This window comes from Heteronotia binoei, chromosome 5 (assembly GCF_032191835.1).
Source record: "Heteronotia binoei isolate CCM8104 ecotype False Entrance Well chromosome 5, APGP_CSIRO_Hbin_v1, whole genome shotgun sequence".
Taxonomy (NCBI): domain Eukaryota; kingdom Metazoa; phylum Chordata; class Lepidosauria; order Squamata; family Gekkonidae; genus Heteronotia; species Heteronotia binoei.
Window position 1 is genome coordinate 155,263,985 of NC_083227.1, and position 22,948 is coordinate 155,286,932.

At 44.0% G+C, this 22,948-nt stretch overlaps 1 protein-coding gene across 1 annotated transcript in view; it reads right to left on the reverse strand.

The window, feature by feature from the left end:
* The window catches only part of SPDL1 (spindle apparatus coiled-coil protein 1), a 54,377-nt gene that overhangs the window by 23,708 nt on the left and 7,721 nt on the right, over positions 1-22,948 (reverse strand). The window contains 6 exon segments of the mRNA XM_060240609.1: positions 233-331; positions 5,903-6,052; positions 6,600-6,794; positions 12,294-12,415; positions 12,418-12,469; positions 14,580-14,768. Coding sequence (XP_060096592.1) covers positions 233-331; positions 5,903-6,052; positions 6,600-6,794; positions 12,294-12,415; positions 12,418-12,469; positions 14,580-14,744 — 783 coding nt within the window. The 5' untranslated portion in view covers positions 14,745-14,768.

Consider the following 22,948-nt stretch of genomic DNA (forward strand, 5'->3'; position numbering starts at 1 on the left):
AGTACCGTATTTTTTGCTCCATAAGACGCACTTTTCCCCCCCAAAAAAGTGGGGGGGGGAAGTGTGTGCGTCTTAAGGAGCGAATACTGCAAAAAATTCACACAAATGCCTCTAAATTCACACAAACGCCTCTAAAAACTAGGTGCGTCTTATGGTCAGGTGCGTCTTATGGAGCGTAAAAATATGGTATTTGGTGCAAAACGTTTCTGTTAGCCCTGATAAGAATCAGTACCTCAGCAAACAAAGAACTGCCTTTACTGGAAGGATCCAAGGCCTCTTGCAGTGCATGATCCAATTGAGCCTGAAGATCCCTATTGACGTCACGAGCTTTCTACATGTGAAAGCAAACCAACATTAAATAAAGTTACGTCTTCACATATAAATACATTAGCACAACACTGCATCATCCTAATGTACATGGCTTTGCTTTCGGTTTCTTTATTGTACCATACTGTTTGTCAGTCACAAATGCAGCCCACCGAACCCATCACTTTGTCGGTCAAAAATGCAAACCCATCAACTTACGTAGAAAAACACAGAACTTCCATTTTCACTGAGTGGAGAAGAAAGTAAACTGCAAGGAAGAAATCCAGAAAAGTTGGCAAAGGACTCTAGCCTTTACTGAAGTATACAAGGAGAATGCAATTAGAAGTTACGCCTCCTTTTGATTGTTAGAATCTTTATCCACTATGGTGATCAGTATAAGAACAAAAGAATGGTCCATCTAGTCCACCATCCTGTCTCACACAGTGGCCAATGAGTTCCTCTGGAGGGACAACAATAGCACATAGAGGCCGAGACCTTCCTTCGATGTTGTCTCCAGCCTCTGGGACTCAGAGGTTTAGTGCCTTCCTCACTCACCATGCCTAGTAGGCCACTGATAGACCATCTCTCCATTAATCTAACCCCATTTTAAAGTTGTTTATTCCTGAGCCCATCATTACATCCTCTGGCAGTGAATTCCACGTTTTAAACACACTCTGTGTAAAGATTATTTCCTTTTACCCATCTGGAATCTACTGCCCTTCAGCTTCATGGGATGCCCTCAAGTTCTATCATTTTGGGAGAGAGAAAAAAATTTGCTTTGTCAACTCTCTCCACTCCATGCATAATTTTATACACCTCTATCATGGTTTATAGTCATCTCTTTTCTAAATTGAAAAGTCCCAGACTCTTCAGCATAAGAACATAAGAGAAGCCATGTTGGATCAGGCCAATGGTCCATCCAGTCCAACACTCTGTGTCACACAGTGGTTAAAAAAACAAAACAAAAAACCCAAGTGTCATCAGGAGGTTCACAAGTGGGTCTAGAAGCCCTTCTACTTTGCCCCCCCCCCACAAGCACCAAGAATACAGAGCATCACTGCCCCAGACAGTTCCAGTAATATACTGTGGCTAATAGCCACTGATGGACCTCTGCCCTTTGGGTGAAGATGTAAACCTTTATCATGTCACCATGAAGTCGACGTTTCTCCAAGTTAAAGAACCCCAAGCGTTTTAACCTTTCTTCATAGGGAAAGTGTTCCAGACCTTTAATCATTCTAGTTGCCCTTTTCTGGGCTTTTTCCAATGCTATAAATATCCTTTTTGAGGTGCGGTGACCAGAATTGTACACAGTATTCCAAATGAGACCACACCATCGATTTATACAGGGGCATTATGATACTGGCTGATTTGTTTTCAATTCCCTTCCTAATAATTCCCAGCATGGTGTTGGCCTTTTTTATTGCAGTCGTACACTGTCTTGACATTTTCAGTGAGTTATCTACCATGACCTCAAGATCTCTCTCTTGGTCAGTCTCTGGCAGTTCACACCCCATCAACTTGTATTTGTAGCTGGGATTCTTGGCCCCAATGTGCATTGCTTTGCACTTGGCCACACTGAACCTCATCTGCCACGTTGACGCCCACTCATCCAGCCTCAACCGATCTTTGGAGCGCCTCTCTGGTTCTCACCACCCTGAACAATTTAGCGTCATCTGCAAACTTGGCCACTTCACTGCTTACTCCCAACTCCAAATCATTAATGAACAAGTTAAAGAGCATGGGACCCAGCACTGAGCCCTGCGACACCCCACTGCTTATCGTCCTCCATTGCGAAGACTGCCCATTTATACTCACTCTCTGCTGCCTATTAATTAGCCAGGTTTTGATTCACAAGAGGACCTGTCTTTTTACTCCATGACTCTCGAGCTTACTAAGGAGCCTTTGATGAGAAACTTTATCAAAAGCTTTCTGGAAGTCAAGGTAAACAACATCTATTGGGTCCCCTTTGTTCACATGTTTGTTCACCCCCTCAAAGAACTGTAACAGGTTAGTGAGGCAAGATCTTCCCTTACAGAACCCATGCTGAGTCTTTCTCAATAACTTGTGTTCATCAATGTGCCTACTCATTCTGTCCTTGATAAAGGTTTCTACCAACTTTCCCAGTATTGAAGTCAGTTTCCCAGATCTCTTCTGGAACCCTTTTTAAAGATAGGGTGACATTTGCTACCTTCCAGTCCTCAGGAACGCAGGCAGATTTCAATGAAAGATTACATATTTTTGTCAGAAGATCCAGAAGTTCACCTTTGAGTTCTTTCAGACTCTTGGATGTATGCCATCCAGACCTGGTGACTTATTAGTTTCTAATTCGTCATTCAGTTGTAGGACCTCTTCTCTTGTCACTTCAATCTGACTCAGGTCTTTCAACACCTCTTCCAAAATTAGTGGTTCTGGAGCAGGTAAACACTTCTCATCTTCCTTTTTATATGTATATTTTTATTAACACACTTCTCATCTTCCACAGTAAAGACGGAGGCAAAAATGCATTCAGCTTCTCAGCCATTTCCCTATCCTCCTTCAGCAATCCTTTTACCCCTTGGTCATCCAAGGGTCCCACTGCCTCCCTGGCTGGTTTCCTGCTTCTAATATATTTGAAGAAATTTTTATTGTTGGTCTTTGTGTTTTTTGCAATATGCTCCTCATAGTCCCTTTTTGCCTGCCTGATCACAGTCTTGCATTTGCCTGTGTTCCCTTTTATTAATCTCACTTGGACTAGCTTTCCACCGCTAAAGGAATCCTTCTTACTTTTTACAGCTTCCATTATTTTGTTCGTTAACCATGCAGGCCTTTTCTTATACCTCTTTGTGCCTTTCCTAACTTGTGGTATATATTTTATCTGAGCTTCTAGGATTGCAGTTTTAAATAGCCTCCAAGCTTCTCCAAGGGTTTTGACTGTATTTACCTTTCAGTTTCCTCTTCACATGCCTCCTCATCTCAGAGAATTTACCCCTTTTAAAGTTAAACATGGTTGTGCTGGTCTTTTGGGGCAACTCCCTATTTATATAAATGGTGAAATCAAAAACATTACGGTCACTGCTCCCAAGCAGTGCGATCACTTTTACATCTCTCACCAAGTCTTGGGCATTACTTAGGACCAAATCCAGCATCGCCTCACCCCTGGTAGTTTCTGTAACCATCTGCTCCATAGCACAGTCACTGAGAGCATCTGGAAACTCAATCTCTTTCTCTCGACCTGAACTCATATTGACCCAATCAATCTGCGGGTAGTTAAAATCACCTATTACAACACAGTTTTTACGTTTAGCCGCTATCGTTAATCCTTCCATCATATTATAATGGTCCTCTATCTTTTGATTTGGTGGGCGATAACAAACTCCAATAGTTAAATTTCCTTTTGGGCCCTCTATTTCGACCCAAAGCATTTCTAGAAGGGAATCTACATAATTCTCTGACCTCAGTCTTACTGGACTGTATACCCTCTCTGACATACAGAGCCACCCACCTCCAACCCTTCCCTCCCTATCCTTCCGATATAACTTATATCCAGGAATCACCGTGTCCCACTGATTCTCCTCATTCCACCAAGTTTCTGAAATTCCCACAATGTCTGTTTTCCCCCAACACTAAACATTCCAACTCAATGTTGGAAACATTCCAGTTCAATTTTACTTTGAACACTTCTAGCGTTTGTATACAAACATTTATAATTTCCCAGGCAAGTTAGGCCCGCAACCTTCTTCCTGCTGCCTCGAGACTTTGGCAGACAGTAGATACTGTTTGTCACCATCTCAGTGGACAACTCTGATCCATTACCTGGTAGAAAGGTAACAGCTAACCCTTCATCTCTTTGAGATGAGTCCTCCCGAACCAGAGACATTTCATCTCCTGTCGGCTTTCCCCTAGATTTAGTTTAAAACTGCTCTGCCACCTTTTTGATTTTAAGCACCAGCAGCCTGGTTCCATCTGAGGACACGTGGAGACCGTCTCTTTTGTACAGCTCCCACTTGTTCCAGAAAGCATCCGAGTGCCTAACAAACTTAAACCCTTCTTCCCTACACCATTGTCCCATCCACACACTGAGACCTCTAATTTGTGCCTGTCTCTCCAGCCCTGCACGTGGAACAGGTAGCACTTCTGAGAAAGCTACCTTGGAGGTCCTGGTCTTGTCTTCTGCCTAGCAGCCTAAATTTTTCCTCCAGGACCTCACGACTGCATTTCCCCACATAGTTGGTGCCAACATGCACCACGGCCACTGGTTCCTCCCCAGCACTGTCTATCAGCCTATCTACAACATGCGCAATGTCCGCTACCTTCGCACCAGTCAGGCAAGTCACCATACGCTCAGCACGCGGTTTTGCCACCCAGCTGTCTACTTTCCTCATAGGGAAGGTGCTCCAACTCCCTAAACATCTTGGTTGCACTCCTCTGTACTTTCTAGCTCTGTGGTTACTTTTCTGAGAAACGTTAACCAGAATTGTAACCAGAACTGTATATTCCAAAGGAGGCCACATGAAAGATCAATACAGGAGCATTATACTATCGGCTGACTGCTACTCTGAAGTGCAGGATGTCTTTCCTAGAAGTTAATCTGGTCCTGAAAACTTTCAAAGTAGCCTGGATTATGTTTTCATCTTGTACCTCACTTAGCAGTAGTTGGCCAATATAATTGTTCACGAATTTAAAGAGCATCATAGGCTTGCAAACGCACATTCAAGAGCGACTAGTTATTCCTACCCCACCCTCAACAATATACAGCAAGTGCATGAACATGCAATGTAGCTAAGGCACATGTTCAAGAATCCTTACTGACTGAAGAGTATTGGGTACATTAGAGTGGGATAAAGCAAATTTTCTGTAGCCAAGGTAGGACTATATATAAGCTGCAACAAATATAAGCTGCAACTATTTATTGATAGTTCTCAGGCTAAGTAGGTTAATGAGGGAGGGACGGTGGCTCAGTGGTAGAGCATCTGCTTGGGAAGCAGAAGGTCCCAGGTTCAATCCCCGGCATCTCCAACTAAAAAAGGGTCCAGGCAAGTAGGTGTGAAAAACCTCAGCTTGAGACCCTGGAGAGCCATGCCAGTCTGAGTAGACAATAATGACTTTGATGGACCGAGGGTCTGATTCAGTATGAGGCAGCTTCATATGTTCATAATGAAGAAGGCATCTGCTAGGCAATTGGAAACATGGAGTCAATTAGCAGTGGAATTCATTGCTGTTACAAACCCACTTAACTCACTGACAACATAAGACTCCATGAGCTTATAGAATGGGCAGTACCCACCGGTGGGCTCCACAGCAATTTGCTTTCAGAAGCTACTCCTTATATGCCACCAAGTGGGTTCACATACCAAGTGGGTTCTGAAGAAATATTCAGCCAGGCACTACAGCAGTTGCAATTCCAGCACTATCTTTGATCCTCACTTAAGTCCAAATATTTCCGTTTGCACCAGAAAACAATGCAATGCAGCATTAACTATGTAATTCTATGTTAACTCAGCAAAGGACTGCACTGAAAATCAGATACATGCATAAAATAATAAGGTTCTCTTCTCTATTTTAAAATGAAGTTGGGTAGCATCTGTCACACCTTGCAGTAGCAAGCAATATACATCACCTCTAATGCATTACAGTAAGAGGCAAGATCTTTTTCTTTATCTTCTTTCTCCTCTTCAAGACGTGAGACACGATTGCTGAGATTGCTGTTTGCAAGTTCCAGTTGTTCTTTGCTGTACTGCAGTTCGTGTAACCTATCCTCAAGTTCTCCCTGTTGCAAAATTATGAACCAAATTAGTACTTTTGTACACCAAGAAACTATATTCCTCGAACATACTATTGTGCCCAAATCATACTTCACTTTTCATACAAGGCTGTCTCCCAAGGTAACTTCACTATTAAACTGCAAGGTAAGATAGTCAGAACGCATTGATGAACGACAGTAATTGATATAGTCCAGGATCCAGGCAGAAGGAGCTACATGGGATGGGGATACAGGAGATGGCTGATGGCTACAATGCCAACTCACAGAATCAGACCTTTAACTGAACAGCAGTCTGAACTCATATAAAAAAACCCCTTCACACAGTGACTGAAGCCCAAAATAGAGTTAGGACTGGCATTTAGATTCTGTTACTTTCAACGGTACTCAAGAACACCAACGACTGAACTGCAATGTGATTCAGTTTTTGCAATAAAGAGTTGGTTTCCCCAGATGTAGCTTACCCTACGAGCCTATGGTATTCCAAGCAGGCTAATGCTTTATATTAGCTATTTCATCTTAATGCTTTATTATTGGTTGATAATTTTCTACATACCTTTGAGTTTTCAAGAGCTATTAGCTCAAGTTGTAGACTGAGCACTTCTGAAGACATTGTTTCATGAACGCGCTCTGACATTACACGCAGTTCTTCTGATTTAGAAGTAATGACCTCCTTAAGATGGTCCACTTTGTGCTTCAGCTGCTTTTCACTAAGCAGACTTTCATCTAGCTCAGATTTCAGTTTTCCCACCTGAAAAACGGCACATTTATCATGTAACTGTTATGTAATTAGTATGTACCTTGCATTTTGATCCCCTGAAACATGCCTCTCTGCAATTTACAGCTAACGTTCCATCTAGCTCAAAACCCCGTTAGTACATGCTGACAGAAGACAGACCAGACCCACCCAAACTCTTACTTCCCAATTCAACCACTTATGAATTACAGCTGATTTTTAAGAACGTAGAGAACAGCTGCATGTGCCATTTGAACAAAATATATTGTTTAGTATCCAAAACAACCAAGAAAAACTCCAATTATGTTGTCATTTTACTCCACACTGTCTAATCAAGCTTAATAACTAGCTGTTATCACTTAGCCAGAAAAAAGCTATTCTAATTCAAAAAGCTGTGTCCTGTGAATTATGTCTAAAACTTTTAGAGGAATGTACAGCAAGTAACTGTTTGTTGTAGGCATCAATCTTACACAATGTATGCTTCATATGTTCTCACATATACATATCTCAATAGTGTCTCCTTATATTAGGCTTCCCCCTCTCTGGAGTTTGTCTCCGTTGGATGTTCCTCCCCGGTGGGTGGTGACTTTTTGGTGTGCTTGTGTGTTGCCTTGGGTGGCACTGTGGATCAGGTTAGGGTATCTGTTCTTGCCGCCTTTGCCCTTTGTTCCCTTGCCTGTCCTCCTTTTCCTGCGCAAAGCACTGTGAGTCATGTTTATGAAAAGGCCACTCCTTTATTTTTGCCCCTTCTACATGTGCTTTGCCTCCTCCTACACTTTTTGGGTCAGCGAACACCCCCTCTGGAGTTTGTCTCTGTCGGGTGTGGCTCCCTGGCGGGTGGTGCCTTTTTGGTCATGTGCTTGGTTGTATGCCATGTTCCCGTCTTTGTCATTGCCTTAATATTGCAAGTCAGGTTGTGTTATCGGTGTCTATCAGGATGGTTCCTCCCCTCCTTTGTACGTGATTGCAGTCTGTGAGTGATAGGTAAAGTGCACGGTTGCAGCATTTGCTATGCCAGGTGCACGCTTTGTCTGCTGTTCAAGGAGGCTGTTCCAGCAGCTGTCTGGTGACAGTTTTTACTCTGCGAGTCTCATCTGTTCCAGCTACAGCCACCCCCAGCGCCACGTCCACTTTTTTTTTTAAAAATATAGACCTATTTATATCAAACCTTGCAAAAGAGAATGCATCATTTAGAAATGCTGTAATTTTTTTTAAACTTTTTTTTAAGGGGCGATTTTTACTTTTATTGTCATATTCTTACAATTACAGCTATCATCCAGAGCATCATATACACTAATGATAACCGTTCTGAAAAAAATAAAATTAAAAAATAAATTAGATCATTATATACAGAATTGTTTGGGATAACATTGTGTTCCAACAAGTACGTTATTACAGGATACCATAACGCAACAACTTTCTTTTCATACACAGTAGGTGCAACAAAATAGGTTGAATAAGCTAATTTACATAAAATAAAATACGTAATCCCATATCTTTTTTCTCCAATGTGTTGATAGAATTGTAACAGATTTCCAGCTATATGCCAAGAGTGATTTTGCAACTGATAGAAGAATAGTAATAATTTCTCTTTTTCTGTGTTCTATTCCAGAACGTGACCAGTTTTCCAACAGGATTACTTCGGGATCCAAAGGTAAATTTATATTTAAAATTAGGCTTATCTGTTGTATAATAACTTTCCAATAAGTCTGAATTTGCGGACATGACCACCATGAGTGAGTATAAGAGGCTAAGCGTCCACATTGCTGAGTGCAGTTTGAGGATTGTACCGCTTTAAATCTATATACAATTGAAGGCGGCAGGTACCAACGAGCAATTAACTTAAAAGATTGTAATTTAACAGCAAAGATATTGGAACTTATTCCTGAAGCTGACCATATTTCTGACCAGCCTTCTTTTGTTATTTCTGTTCCTAAATCTATAGCCCATTTTTGGGGGGTAAATTGTTGTTTCTTCTTCATCAATTGCAAGTAAAATTCTATTTAAAATAGTGGTTAATTTGGGTAAATGCGTTCCATACTTATATAGAATTATGTCAAATGGGGTCATGTCTCTATTCATGGCCTGCTTTATTTGTTTGGATTCTAGGCAATGTCGGAGCTGTAGATAATAATACCAGGGTACCTTTTGTTTTCTTTTCTATTGTAGTCTTATCCATAATAGAACCCTTCTCCCAAAAGAAACATATATATATATATATATATATATATATATATATATATATATATATATATATATATATATATATATATATATATATATATATATACACACACACACACACACACATATATATATACACAAATCCAGCTTCTTTCCAGGTCTGGAAAGGTGAGGGTTCTATTCCTGGGACAAACCATCTTTGATTGGTATAGGAATTTATTGGAGAAATCTGAGGGGCTAGTTTTTCCCTTCTTTTGGACCACATAGCAAGTGAGTTTTCTAAAAAATTCGGAGGTTTATTTTTTTTTCTTTCTTTATAAGATCTGAATTCCAGAACATATCATATAACAAGCTTGGGGAGGACGGATAAATCTCAATCTGTACTCAGTCTGGTGGATTTTTTTCAGAGGTTGCTGCTACTAACGTTCCAATGATAATTGCCTCACAGTATAAATTTAAATTTGGTACGTCCAAACCTCCTCTTTTTTTGAAGTCTAGTAGACGATGTTTTAAAGCTAAATTTAGGGGGGGTTTCTGTGCCCATAAAAGCATGTAAATAACTTCTGCCAAGAAGAAGAGGCAGCTTTCAGAATTTTAATTGGCAATGTATGAAATAAAAATAGAAATTTAGGTAGGCTAAATGATTTTAACGTGTTGATTCCATCAGCTCAAGTCAATGTTTTTGCATCAGCTCTACTCAAAGCGTTTTCTGCTTCCTTCTGCAGTTTGCTAAAGTCGGCTGAATAAAGATCTGAGCCATCCCCGCTTGCATTTGCTTTCTGTGCTTCTCATGTGTGAGCTCCCAACTGGCCAACTGCTGAACGTGAACGGCAGCGTGGCACTCTTGCTATCGCTGTTGGGCCACGCGTGGCTGATGGAGCTGTTTGCGGTACAGATGCAGAAGGTGATGGATGGTGACAAGGTCGGTAACACGAAGGGCACTGCTCTTACCCTGCTGTCTGCTGGGCCAGTGCAGCACAGTGTAAGTGCTGCCGTGAGCCTCTGCTGGAAATGGTGCACTGTGGGGCATTCTGCCAGGACATGTTCCTGTGTTTCTTGTGTCCCGCTGGCCACTGCTGCCGCGACTGCCAGCACTGCTGCAGTTACTACTGCTGCAGATGGTTTGCAGTGGTGGCTGGGGCATGCCAGGTGGATGAGGAAGGAGCAGTAATAAAGGCACCAGCAGAGCTCCCACAGGCTGTGAGGGATCACTGGGTTGGTGAAGAGGTTTCATGGTCCGCTGTCGCAGTTGCTGTTTTCTTTGGCGTGGTCGCCACGCTCGCTCTCGTTGCGGCTGTCGCCCCTGCTGCTACTGTCAGTGGAATGCTCCTCTTTCGTCTGGCATCTGCATCAACGGTGCTGTTGCAATTGTGCTGAGTGCCTTGCCTTCCTCATCCACGGCCATCAGGCGTGGCGTGGGCTCAGCGGTCTGGATTGCCTTGTTGCCAGGCGATTGCTGTTTCTTCATGCTGTCGTCCCATCTCTAGTGACAGCTGTGTAGCGGCCACCATCAGCTCCCTCCTTCCGTTTGCCATGCTTCTGCATTGCGGGAGTGGCAGGTCTGTCATTGGGAACTGTAGCGTTGTCACCACTGCTAGAGCTGCCGTTTCAGAAGCGGCAGCACGTTCCATGGTCTCCCTCTCGACACTCACTGCATTGTCTTCAGTGAGCAGCTGGAACTGGCTGCTGGCGTGTGGGGGGGGGGTCACATGCTCTCTTTGTGCACCGCGCTCTGTGATCGCTCTTTGCGCCATAATTGGCATGCTGCTGTGTTGTTTGCCGCCGCCCCGTGTGCCGCTGTCATCCCTGCCTCTGTGTGGCTGCACAGTGCGTTCGCTGTCTTGCTATCACTTGCTGCATCCTTGGCTCTGTGTCTTGAGATCTGCATCACTGCCTTCGGGGCTGTCGCCCCTGGCGCACGTGGCTCTGTGTTCGCCGTGGTGTTTCAGTGAACCCACCATCTTCCACTCGTCACCATCCCGCCGCAGTCGTTTTGGTACCAGCGTTCATCTCATGCACATGCTGCTCCACTCTCTCCCAGCACGCAGCCTCAACTCATTGCTCCTCTCCTTGCTGTGCAGCATTTGTCTTCTTTCACTGATACTGTTGGTGCTCATCTTCCATGGCACATTCACACTCTTATCACTCTGGGTTGCGTTTGTGTTGCCACAGTTCAAGGCACAGGCAGTATTTGCATCTCTCCTTGGCGTAGAGGTTGCATGCGACCTGGCATATGCAATGCTGCATCCAGTGGGCACACATGCCACATTGACTACACAGCCAGGTGATGCTCTCTTACCGCACAAGTTGCAGACCAGTGGCTGTCTGTTGTAGTGGACTATCCCTCACTCGCTGCCAAGAAAAAGTAGCGGGGCAGTTGCTAGATCTGTCTGCTGCTGTCTCCGTCAGTGCTACAACAAAGCGGAACTCGCACATCCCGATGCCGAGGTGGTCTTTGCAGGTGGTCGCACATCCCGATGCCGAGGTGGTCTTTGCAGTGGCATGGCCCAAAGAGGACTCAGCGCTCTTGTTGCAGGGGAGCGACGCCTGATCCAAGATGTCATGTGCTCAGATGAAGACACTGACTATGCACATCCCACCACAGAAGAGAGGCTGGAGCTTGAAGTCCATGAGGAGGCTGTTCGCACAGTCCTCAGTGTTGTGCCAGCAGGTTGCCCGGAACCAGGGGTAGGCTTTCTCTGTATGCAAGATGACATGTGCTTAAGGAACACTTGGCAGTAAGCTGATGGTGAGCAGGTGCTCTGGGACTGTCTGGAGGCGCTTCACGAGCAGACAGTCAACAATGTACTCCCTTGCAATGTGGAGCTCTGGGTAGCAGCCATGATAGCAGAGCAGCGCTACAAATCACGGGCTGCCACCGTTGCTGAGGTTGTTGCTGTCGCTATCACTGTCAGTACTGAATGCAGCAGCTTCCTGCCACCACCGGTGGCGTCAAGACAGGCCTGTAGCATCATCTTGTCATCAATGACGTAGTCACACTGATGCACCCTTGTTCTTGCGGGTTGCTGCTGTGGGTTGTGGCCGCTCTGATCTCCTGCTGCGGCCATCCTGTTGTCGAGCTTTCTTGCCCTTGATATCCTGCACTGTAGCACCTCAGGGATCTGACTTTCCAACTGGATCAAACTGGTCATTACTGTTGAGGCGCTGTTTTGCTCAATGTTGCTGACTGGATATTTTAAATATTTTAAACTGGACATTTTATTGCTGTTTTAATGTTTAGAATTATGCTGGAACATGCCGGAGCCTGTTTTGCGAGAAGTGTGAAATACAAATTCAACAAAATAAAAATAAATAAATTACACTACAAACCTTATTCTTAAGTTCATTTATTTCCTGTCCGTGCAGCCTTTCCAGTTGTTCACGCAGTGTATCTAGCTGTATATTTTGTAGCTGCTTCAGGGTATCATATTCAGCATTTAAACTTCCAACATTCTAGTCTTTAGTTCTAATTCTTTCTGGAGGGTATATTTTTCTTGTTCAAATTTCTGAAAAATAAATGTCATACTTTTAAGTAGACCACAATCCATGGTGCAGTGTGACTAGATCTATATGCGCACTGGTCCTTCCAACTTTCTCTCAATTGTGCACATGCACAAAGCAAGCATATGAAATGCTTTGAAAATCTGCTAGGCTTCAAATATACTTGCAGTAAACAGCAGAGGTTTCAGGAATAATGAGTTCCACTAAACATACATGAAAAAGGCCAATTGTGTCAGTCCTGGAAAGATAGAAAAGGGATTTACACACGCAATGAGGTCTTCTGGGACAACTTCTTATAACCACTGTCCTCAAAAACATTCTCAAAAAACTTACTGGTATGGCATTCTGTCTGTTCCCTGTCCCAACTGTGTACATGAGTACTTTATCACTGGGACAAGGATTCAAACAGGACTGCACATGCAATCAACAATCCTTTATGTATTTAGATAATGAGGAACTTTGAAGAAGTTATGCTATCCACAAGGCAGTAAGTTAATCTCACAAAAATATATCACAGAACTATAAAAACTTCTGCCCATAAGCAGGAGTAGAGAAACAATGTATGGGTACGCCTTCCAGAATGAACAAGAATTAAGAATGGCAAACTTTGCCTTCAGCACGGCACATAAGCATTTAGCCCTGAACTATGATCAACTCATTTGGATCTGATGCCACAAGCATTCAAGATGCCCTCAAGAACTCAAGGCTACTTAACACTGCTTTACAAGGACACATAAAACGCCCACAACAAATGAGTTCATAAAGTATCTGCACTACGGGACCAGGCCACTTACCGCCCCACACACATATACTGAACAATGTGTGAAGCAGCCATAAGAATATTAAGAACCTCACCGTATGCTTCATGACAGGGAATAGAAAAAGCCACACAGAGCAGGAGAAAGACAGAGAAGCCACGTGGGGTGAAATCTAGCATGACTAATTAATAATAATAATAAATTTATTTTTGTATCCCGCCCTCCCCCGCCAAAGGCAGGCTCAGGGCGGCTAATTATTCCGCCAGAGCCTTCTTGGGGGCAGCCCCAATAACATTTCAAAGTTCAAATGTGCATGAACAAATATGAACTGTAGACATTGTCCCTATGGTGAACACTATGGCTAATTCCCCAGGCATTTTTCACAGCTATCCAATATGTCAACATATTAGAAAAATCAGGCTTAATTATGCAAAAAGTGGATGGAATACGTACCAGTCCTGAAACAACAAAGCAAGGCCACCCACAGGTAGGTAATGCCTCCTTCCACCTAGCAATTTAACAAAATCTCAACATTATTGCTCGTCTACCACACAAACCACTACCATGTACCCCTTTTTACTGTGCAAACCTGTGAAAAGTTACTCCAGTTTAAACATATTTATTTCAATAATCTTAGACCAGAGAAACTTTGCTAAGGGCTACACAGCAAGTTTTCCAGAGGCAAAGATGAAGTTTTGGGGGAAGAAGAGAAAAGACACGCATTATGAGACTTCAAACAACTTTGAAGGTAATGAAGCAGGGACCAGGACTGTAGTCATTCCCCTATGAGCTCCTCAAAAATCTGATTTGGAAAGGGCAACGAGCTCCTGATAATTTACAGTATTCTACAGTAAAAAGTGTAGGAAACTAATATTGGGTGATTTCACTCAACTTACCATGCATAGGACAGAGAAGACCAGGTAAAATAGTCATGGCTTTCATTGTACTAAGCAATGCTAGATAAGCAGCTTCCCAGTTGCCTTGCCCCAAACCTCAATCCCGGCAATCGTGCTAGAGTGGTCAAAGATTGAGGATTACAGTGAGGCATGTAGGAAGCTCAGAATCTTGGAGTTCAGCAATTTCATACTATACTGTGGGGAGGAAAACAAATATTCTGATTTTTTTTCCCCACCCACTCTCTACTTCATGGAGATTACTAACTTTTAAAACTGCTTCATAATTGAATGTCATTACATTGTTAACAGTTCAGCCTAAATGACCAAACCAACACATTAAATGTTTTACGGAATGCATTTATTAATGATCATAGCTACGCTGGTCTTGCTTCCACATCACTAAATAGGCTAGAATCTATCCAGATCGAAGCATTTTTCTACATGTAGTTTTTAAAGTTTACCTCTGTTGAGGTGACCATTTCATTTTGCAGTTCATCCAGCCGATTCTGCAACACATTCTGCCCTTCCATCAGTTCTAAACCATACTGCGCTGCCTTTCTTCTTTCCTCTTCAGCCTCTTTCAGCTGACTACGGAGACATGATATTATCTCCTCACTGGTCGCCATCTCTTTTAACCTTTAAAATCAAGTCTGTCAAAGAGGGGGGAAAAATTAAGTCGTGTCCTCGGTAATTTAACTTCTACTGATAAAAGTTCTATTGGTGTTCATCACAAAAACAAACTATGGAAGGTGCATTCACCTAGCTTCCCCTCCCCCCTCCAGATTTTTAATATTAAAAATAAATGTCAACTACCAAAACCTGGTTCTGTCTTCAACATAGAGCCATTTCATGAATGCTTCTTCTGCAAGTATTGGATCAGTTCAGTAGACTCTCCCAGAAAGAGGTTGACAAGACCCTGACAACTGTGAAGCTCACCACTTGCCTCCTTGATCTGTGGCCATCTTGGCTTGTTAAGCCAGTGGGAACAGAATTTGGGCTTCCCCGGGAGACATTATAAATTTGTCCCCAGTATCAGGGACCAGGGTGCCTGAAGGAGGCAGCGGTGCGACCACTCTAGAAGAAATCATCGTTGGACTCAGTGGTTATCGCCAACTACCACCCAACATCCAAACTTCCTTTCCTAGGTAAGGTGGTTAAGAGAGCAGTAGCCAAGCAGCTTCAGGGGTTCTTGGATGATTCCTCTATTCTGCACCCATTTCAGTCTGGCTTCCGCCTGTGCCAGGGGACAAAGATTGCAATGGTCACCTTTACAGATGACCTGCAGAAGCATCTGGATCAAGGCAGGTTGGTGCTGCTGTTGCTACCTGATCTAACAGCAGCATCTGACTTGATCAGATACGACCTTTTGATCCACCACTTCACCAACACAAGGTTTACAGGAACTGCCTTGCAGTGGCTGTCTTCCTTTCTTCATGGTTGGGAACAGAGGGTAGTGCTTGAGAAGAGGGTGTCGCCATGTTACTCCATGGTATATGGTGCAAGGAGCGATCCTTTTCCCTATTTAACATCTATATGTACTCCCTCGCCCTGTTAATTCGGGTGTTTGGGCTGTGTTACAACCAGTATGTTGATGACATCCAGCTGTATCTGTTAATGGCTGGCCGGGCTCTGCCCTGGATATTTTGGCTAGGGCGTTGGAGGTGGTGGTTGATTGGTTACAATAGAGTTGGCTGAAACTTAATCCAGCAAAGACAGAGGTCCTGTTTCTGAGACAGGAAGGCATGGGCATGGAAATCTAACGTCCAGCCTTGGCAGGGCGCCATTGAAGCTAGTATTAATGGTGAGGAGTTTGGAAGTGATCCTAGATGCCTGCCTTTCTATGGTGGCCAAGGTCACTGATGTTGCCAGATCAGCCCTTTACCATCTTCGGCTGGTCGGGCAATTGGTTGCTTACCCTTTCCTCCCATGACTTGGTGACAGTGATCCATGCAACGGTCATTTCCGGGCTTGATTACTGTAACTCTACCTGATCTGGAAGCTGTAACTCACTCTACCTGATTTGGAAGCTTCAGCAGGTACAAAATGCAGCAGCCAGTGTTGTGCCAACCGCATTGGTTGCCAGTTGATTGCAAAATCAGATTCAAGGTCCTGGTATTAACCTTTAAGGCCTTATGCAACCAGGGAGCAACATACCTGTGGGACTATCTCTCCTTGTATGTGCCCCAAAGAGCCTTGTGCTCTTCAGACCAGCACTTAGTAGTCCCCCAGCCCAAAAGACATCCATCTCACCTCATCTAGGGCCAGGGCCTTCTCAGCCCCAGCCTGGTGGCACATGCTCCCAACAGAGATCAGGGCACTGCGAGACTTGTTGCAATTCCACAGGGCCTACGAAATAGAACTGTTCCATCAGACCTTTGGTTAAGTGGAGGACGTCAAGGAACATCAGCCTACCCTGCCTCAGTTTCCTTAATTATCTTAAGTGCTGCAATTGCCTTGAACTGCTCCATAATGCCATTTATATTAATTGGCACCGGGAGCAGTTGAGTTATTCCATCTGGAATGATCCATCACCTTTTCCTAGCATGAACTTAGTACATAGAAGAAAAAGAAGATATTGGATTTATATCCTGCCCTCCACTCCGAAAAGTCTCAGAGCGGCTCACAATCTCCTTTCCCTTCCTCCCCCACAATAGACGCCCTGTGAGGTAGATGAAGATACTGGATTTATATCCTGCCCTCCACTCCAAAGAGTCTCAGAGCGGCTCACAATCTCCTTTACCTTCCTCACCCACAACAGACACCCTGTGAGGTAAAAGAAGATATTGGATTTATATCCCGCTCTCCACTCCGAAGAGTCTCAGAGCAGCTCACAATCTCCTTTACCTTCCTCCTCCACAACAGACACCCTGTGAGGTAGATGAAGTTATTGGATTTATATCCCGCCCTCCACTCCAAAAAGTCTGAGTGGCTCACAATCTCCTTTACCTTCCTCCTCCACAACAGACACCCTGTGAGGTAGATGAAGCTATTGGATTTATATCCCGCCCTCCACTCCGAAGAGTCTCAGAGCGGCTCACAATCTCCTTTACCTTCCTCCCCCACAACAGACACCCTGTGAGGTGGGTGGGGCTGAGAGGGCTCTCACAGCAGCTGCCCTTTCAAGGACAACCTCTGCCAGAGCTATGGCTGACCCAAGGCCATGCTAGCAGGTGCAAGTGGAGGAGTGGGGAATCAAACCCGGTTCTCCCAGATAAGAGTCCGCACACTCAACCACTACACTGAACTGGCTCTCCTTAAATTAATCAACCGCCAAGCATGTGATTTAAATTAATTATTTAAATTCCATAGTTTTTAAAAATATTTTGTTTTATGGAATTGTTTAATTAGGTTATGGGTTGTAAGCTGCTCAAAGCACACAGAGAGAGAAGGGTGGGTGGGATTTAAATTATAGCTATTTAAATAAACATACATAGACAGACCAATTCTTTTATTACTATAGATTAATGATAACAGAAAGCCAAACGATTTGTTCATTTTGTTATATTTTGTTTGGATCAGAATCAAATGCGGGGAGCAGATGGAATCTTTGTCCAGGGGTCCAGGGTCAGAGCCATCTAAAATTAGGTTATATGTGTAACTCCTCCACCCCCCACCCCCCAAAAAAAACAAAAAACAGAAGAGCAAGGCCAGCAGTCTGTGGGATCCAGTTCCTCCACTGAAGTCACAAAGGAGATGACAGCATGGTACAATGAGGTCTTTCCTAGTATTAGATCCTGATATTGGAGATTCGTATTGTTGATTTAAAGAGGAATCTGCAAAGGAGAGGTCCAACAACAGGTTCTACCCATGATGTTACTAGCCAACCACAAAATGATTTTAAGTTGCACAAAATTCTGGGAAGTTCCAAGCTAAGCATCCTGCAACAAAGGCAACTGCTTCTGAACAGGCATTCCCAGAAGAGGAAGTAACTCCTGCATTCAAGATGTGAAAGAAAGCAGTGATTGGTGCTTTACTTTTTTTTTTGGGGGGGGGGGGGTTGATAGATCTTGTTTGGTTCCAGTTTCAAAAGAAAGGGGTTAGTTAAAGAGGGTAGTTATGTTGGTCATAACTCAGAGGTAGAGCATCTGCTTGGGCAGCAGAAGGTCCCAGGTTCAATCCCTGGCATCTCCAAAAAAGGGTCCAGGCAAATAGGTGTGAAAAACCTCAGCTTGAGACCCTGGAGAGCCGCTGCCAGTCTGAGAAGACAATACTGACTTTGATGGACCAAAGGTCTGATTCAGTATAAGGCAGCTTCATATGTTCATATATGTCTTTATCAGATACATCTCATATCTGATAAAGGGAATGCATTCCTTCTTCTTGGCCACAGGAAGAGCCCACAGACCTAAGTCTTAGTTTATGACCACATCACAAGTCATCCTGCTGCTGCATTTCCAAGCCCCCTCCCCCTCAGCTTGGGTTGTGTTTCTATCCGTGATATCAGTTGGCATTGCCACAACGGCAGCGGGTTCTGCCCAGCACTCTGTGATTGCACTTGTACTGCTGAGTACTCCGTTCTGCTGGGCTTGCAAAAATGCCCCCCCCCATAGGTGGTACCTTCTTTGGGGAATAGTATGTTTCTTAACACCTAGTATGGTGAAGTTTATGATCACTGTTTTGTGATGCTTTAGCTAGTGTTAAGTAAAAGTTAGCACAAAGGTTCCTAGCCCTCAAAGATCCCTTGTAGACATTTGGGATGGCCAGCTCCTGGGTTTCAAAATGGAGAGCAGAAGCCCTCCCAAGTGTCTGCTCGGAACATGAGTGGTGGGGTGTTTTTTTGCCATCGAGTCACAATCTTTCATACAGTCGACCATCAGCTGCTGTCCAGCCGTCTTGCTAACATGGGGATACAGGGCTGTCTTACAGTGGCTTTTCTCTTTCCTCCAAGGTTGGAGACAATGGGTGGTGATTGGGGAATTGTCGTCCCAGAGAAACCCACTTATCTGTGAGGTGCCTCAGGGGGCAGTTCTTTTCCCCAGTGCTGTTCAACATCTACATGAGCCCCCTTGGCCAGATGGTCAGGAGGTATGGGCTGGGTTGTCATCAGTACGCTGACAACACCCAGCTCTATCTATTGATGGGTGGCTGGTCCAGCTGCACCCTGGAGAACTTGGATGTGGCGCTGAATGCCGTGGTATCATGGCTCAGGCTGAGTCGACTAAAGCTGAATCCAACAAAGATGGAGGTTCCCTATCAAGTCACAGCGGCCCAGGAAGGGCAATTCCTTTACCAAGTCGATGGCGCGCCGCTGACACCAGAGTTGAGGGCTAAGAGCTTGGGAGTTCTCCTGGAGTCCTCCTTAACTACAGAGGCCCAGGTAGCAGCCACTGCCAGATCTTTTACCATCTCCAGTGAATACAGCAGTTGGTCCCCTACCTTGAGTGCAGTGACTTAGCAATAGTGATCCATGCCTTGGATCCTCAAGAATAGATTACTGTAACATCCTCTATGTGGGGCTGCCCTTAACTCAGATTTGGCAGCTGCAACTGGCGCAGAATGCTGCAGCCAGGCTACTAGTGCTCGACAGGAGCACATTCAGCCTGTGCTGAGGGCACTGCACAGGCAGCCTGTTATGTACCATATCTGTTTCAAGGTGTTGGTATTAACCTTCAAAGCCCTATATGGTCTAGGACCTGTCTATCTGCGGGACCGCCTAGCCCCACATGTTCCCCAGAAAGAACTTCAATCAAGTTCCCAAAATCTTCTGGATGTCCCTGGGCTAAAAGATGCAAGGCTAAATTCCGCCAGAGCCTTCTTGGTGGCAGCCCCAACAATCTGGAAAACCCTCCCAGAAGCCATCAGGGCCCTGCGGGACTTATCACAGTTCCACAGGGCCTGCAAGGCTGAATTGTTCTGGATGGCGTACAACATCCAAATGGGGGAGAGCTGCCACCTCACCTAGACCTATTTTGTACTAGCACCAACTGCCTAGGCTTCAACAGCTTCGGAGAGAGGAAGATATTATATCACGGGTGGCCAACGGTAGCTCTCCAGATGTTTTTTGCCTACAACTCCCATCAGCCCCAGCCAGCGTGGCCAATGGCTGGGGCTGACGGGAGTTGTAGGCAAAAACATCTGGCGAGCTACCGTTGGCCACCCCTGTACTATACGATCCTGCCTATAAAAGATGAAGTAGCACCATTGTGATTTTATATGATTGTTTTGTTTCAATACTATTTACTAATGTTGCCTTTGTTTATTTTATGGCCGCCTTGAGTCTTTGTAGAATGGGCAGGATATAAATCTAATGTAATAAATAAATAATCTAAAGGCAAGAGACATTTGGAGATGGTTTGCTATTGCCTGCCTCCATGGTGGCCCTGGTTAGCTTCTGAGATCAGACAAGATCTGACTATTCTGGGTCATCCCAATCAGGTCTAAGTTGAGAGTAATGCGACTGGCCCAAGATCACCGAGCAAGCTTCTGTGGCACGAGTGGGGATTCGAACCTGGATTTCCCAGATCCTAGTCTGACACTTTACCCACTTCACCACACTGGCTCTCGTGGTGGAATAACATGTTGGAACTACCACAATTATATGTACAAAGTTAAACAAAATTTTCACCGTCTCCTTTTCTTTTCTCGCCATCATTATTAGTTTTATTTCACGGTTATTACTAAAAATAATTTTGTCCTATAGAAGAGGAGCCCTAATCTGAATAGCCTCTAGCCTAGACTGATCTTGTCAGATTTCAGAATCTAAGCAGGGTCAACACAAAGGCAGGTAATGGCAAGCCACATCTGAATATCTCTTGCCTTGAAAAGCCTATGGGGTCTCCATAAATCAGCTGCGACTTGATGGTAAAATATGAACATATGAAGCTGCCTTATACTGAATCAGACCCTGGGTCCATCAAAGTCAGTATTGTCTTCTCAGACTGGCAGCGGCTCTCCAGGGTCTCAAGCTGAGGTTTTTCACACCTATTTGCCTGGACCCTTTTTTAGTTGGAGATGCCAGGGATTGAACCTGGGACCTTCTGCTTACCAAGCAGATGCTCTACCACTGAGCCACCGTCCCTCCTACATATGAAGCTGCCTTATACTGAATCAGACCCTCGGTCCATCAAAGTCAGTATTGTCTTCTCAGACTGGCAGCGGCTCTCCAGGATCTCAAGCTGAGGTTTTTCACACCTATTTGCCTGGACCCTTTTTTAGTGGAGATGCCAGGGCTTGAACCTGGGACCTTCTGCTTCCCAAGCAGATGCTCTACCACTGAGCCACCGTCCCTCCTACATATGAAGCTGCCTTTTACTGAATCAGACCCTTGGTCCATCAAAGTCAGTATTGTCTACTCAGACTGGCAGTGGCTCTCCAGGATCTCAAGCTGAGGTTTTTCACACCTATTTGCCTGGACCCTTTTTTAGTTGGAGATGCCAGGGATTGAACCTGGGACCTTCTGCTTACCAAGCAGATGCTCTACCACTGAGCCACCGTCCCTCCTACATATGAAGCTGCCTCATACTGAATCAGACCTTTGGTCCATCAAAGTCAGTATTGTCTACTCAGACTGGCAGTGGCTCTCCAGGATCTCAAGCTGAGGTTTTTCACACCTCTTTGCCTGGACCCTTTTTTAGTTGGAGATGCCAGGGATTGAACCTGGGACCTTCTGCTTCCCAAGCAGATGCTCTACCACTGAGCCACCGTCCCTCCCCAAATAAATAAATAAAGAGGGGGGATTGCCGCAGGCACCCAATAGGAACGACAGATCTCTTAAAATCCACATTCAGGAACTTGGACTTGTTCTTTAGAATATTTCTGGGCCTCAAGCAATAGTGAGAATTTTCACATTTTTGAGTGAGGTGAAGCATTGACGGTACAACAGATCTGCTGCTTTCAGAGCATACAATTTCCTCATGAACCGATAGTCCTTCCCTACTTAGACAAAACTTAATCTGAATAGAGAGCTCAGGAAATTTTAACTATAGCATACATAACATCTCCGAAGATTCAAAGCTGGGATCCAATGAACTGCTCAAAAATTCAGAGACAACTTGTTATACTGAGCTGTGAGCTTTCCCAAGAATCTCATCTACTTTACTCATTAGAACCCAATGCACAGCTTTTTAAGAACCTTCACAGAGTTAGTCCATACATGACAACGCATTAACTGCCAACAAGTGACAATACAGATATGATTCACAGGTTCTCAATTTGTTGTATGTGTACTGTGAATTCTGTATAGTTTGAAACCTGAAATTTACAACACTAAAAATGAATGTTCACATTCTTTAGTAATGAAGAAATCGGCTGACACGAACTCTGTTACAAAAGTGAATGTAAGCGCCTTTATCCTTATTCATGTAATTAGACAAAACAGATTTACAGTGCAAACCTAAACAGAGTTACACCCTATTAAATCCACAGCAAATGGTCTTAGAAGGGAGTAATGCTGTTTAGAATTCAACTATCAATACTGTAATCTACCACTCAATCAATTAACAATGTCCATTCATTTCAAAACATTAACTAAATACACTGCTGACTAGTACTTCTCACTTTGTGTGAATCCTGAAATTGTGATTTGGAAGAGTAATGATTAGCATTCATAGAAAATGAAGACGTTCACAGCACCGTTTTAACAACTCAATATACCCAACATAACTGCAGGTCTGAGTTGGAAAAATGTTGAAAGTGGAGATAAAAAGATTCTGTTGCAGCATCTATTATCATTAACAGCTATTTTATATCAAAAACTCTGGAGAGCTATAAAAATCCAATCCTATATTGTGTTGCAAAGAAAAAAATATTACTAGCAACTCACCTTCAAGGCCATGCCAGCTTAATTTTTTCCAAAAACTTCAGAATTCATATTGCTATTTAACTAATAAGC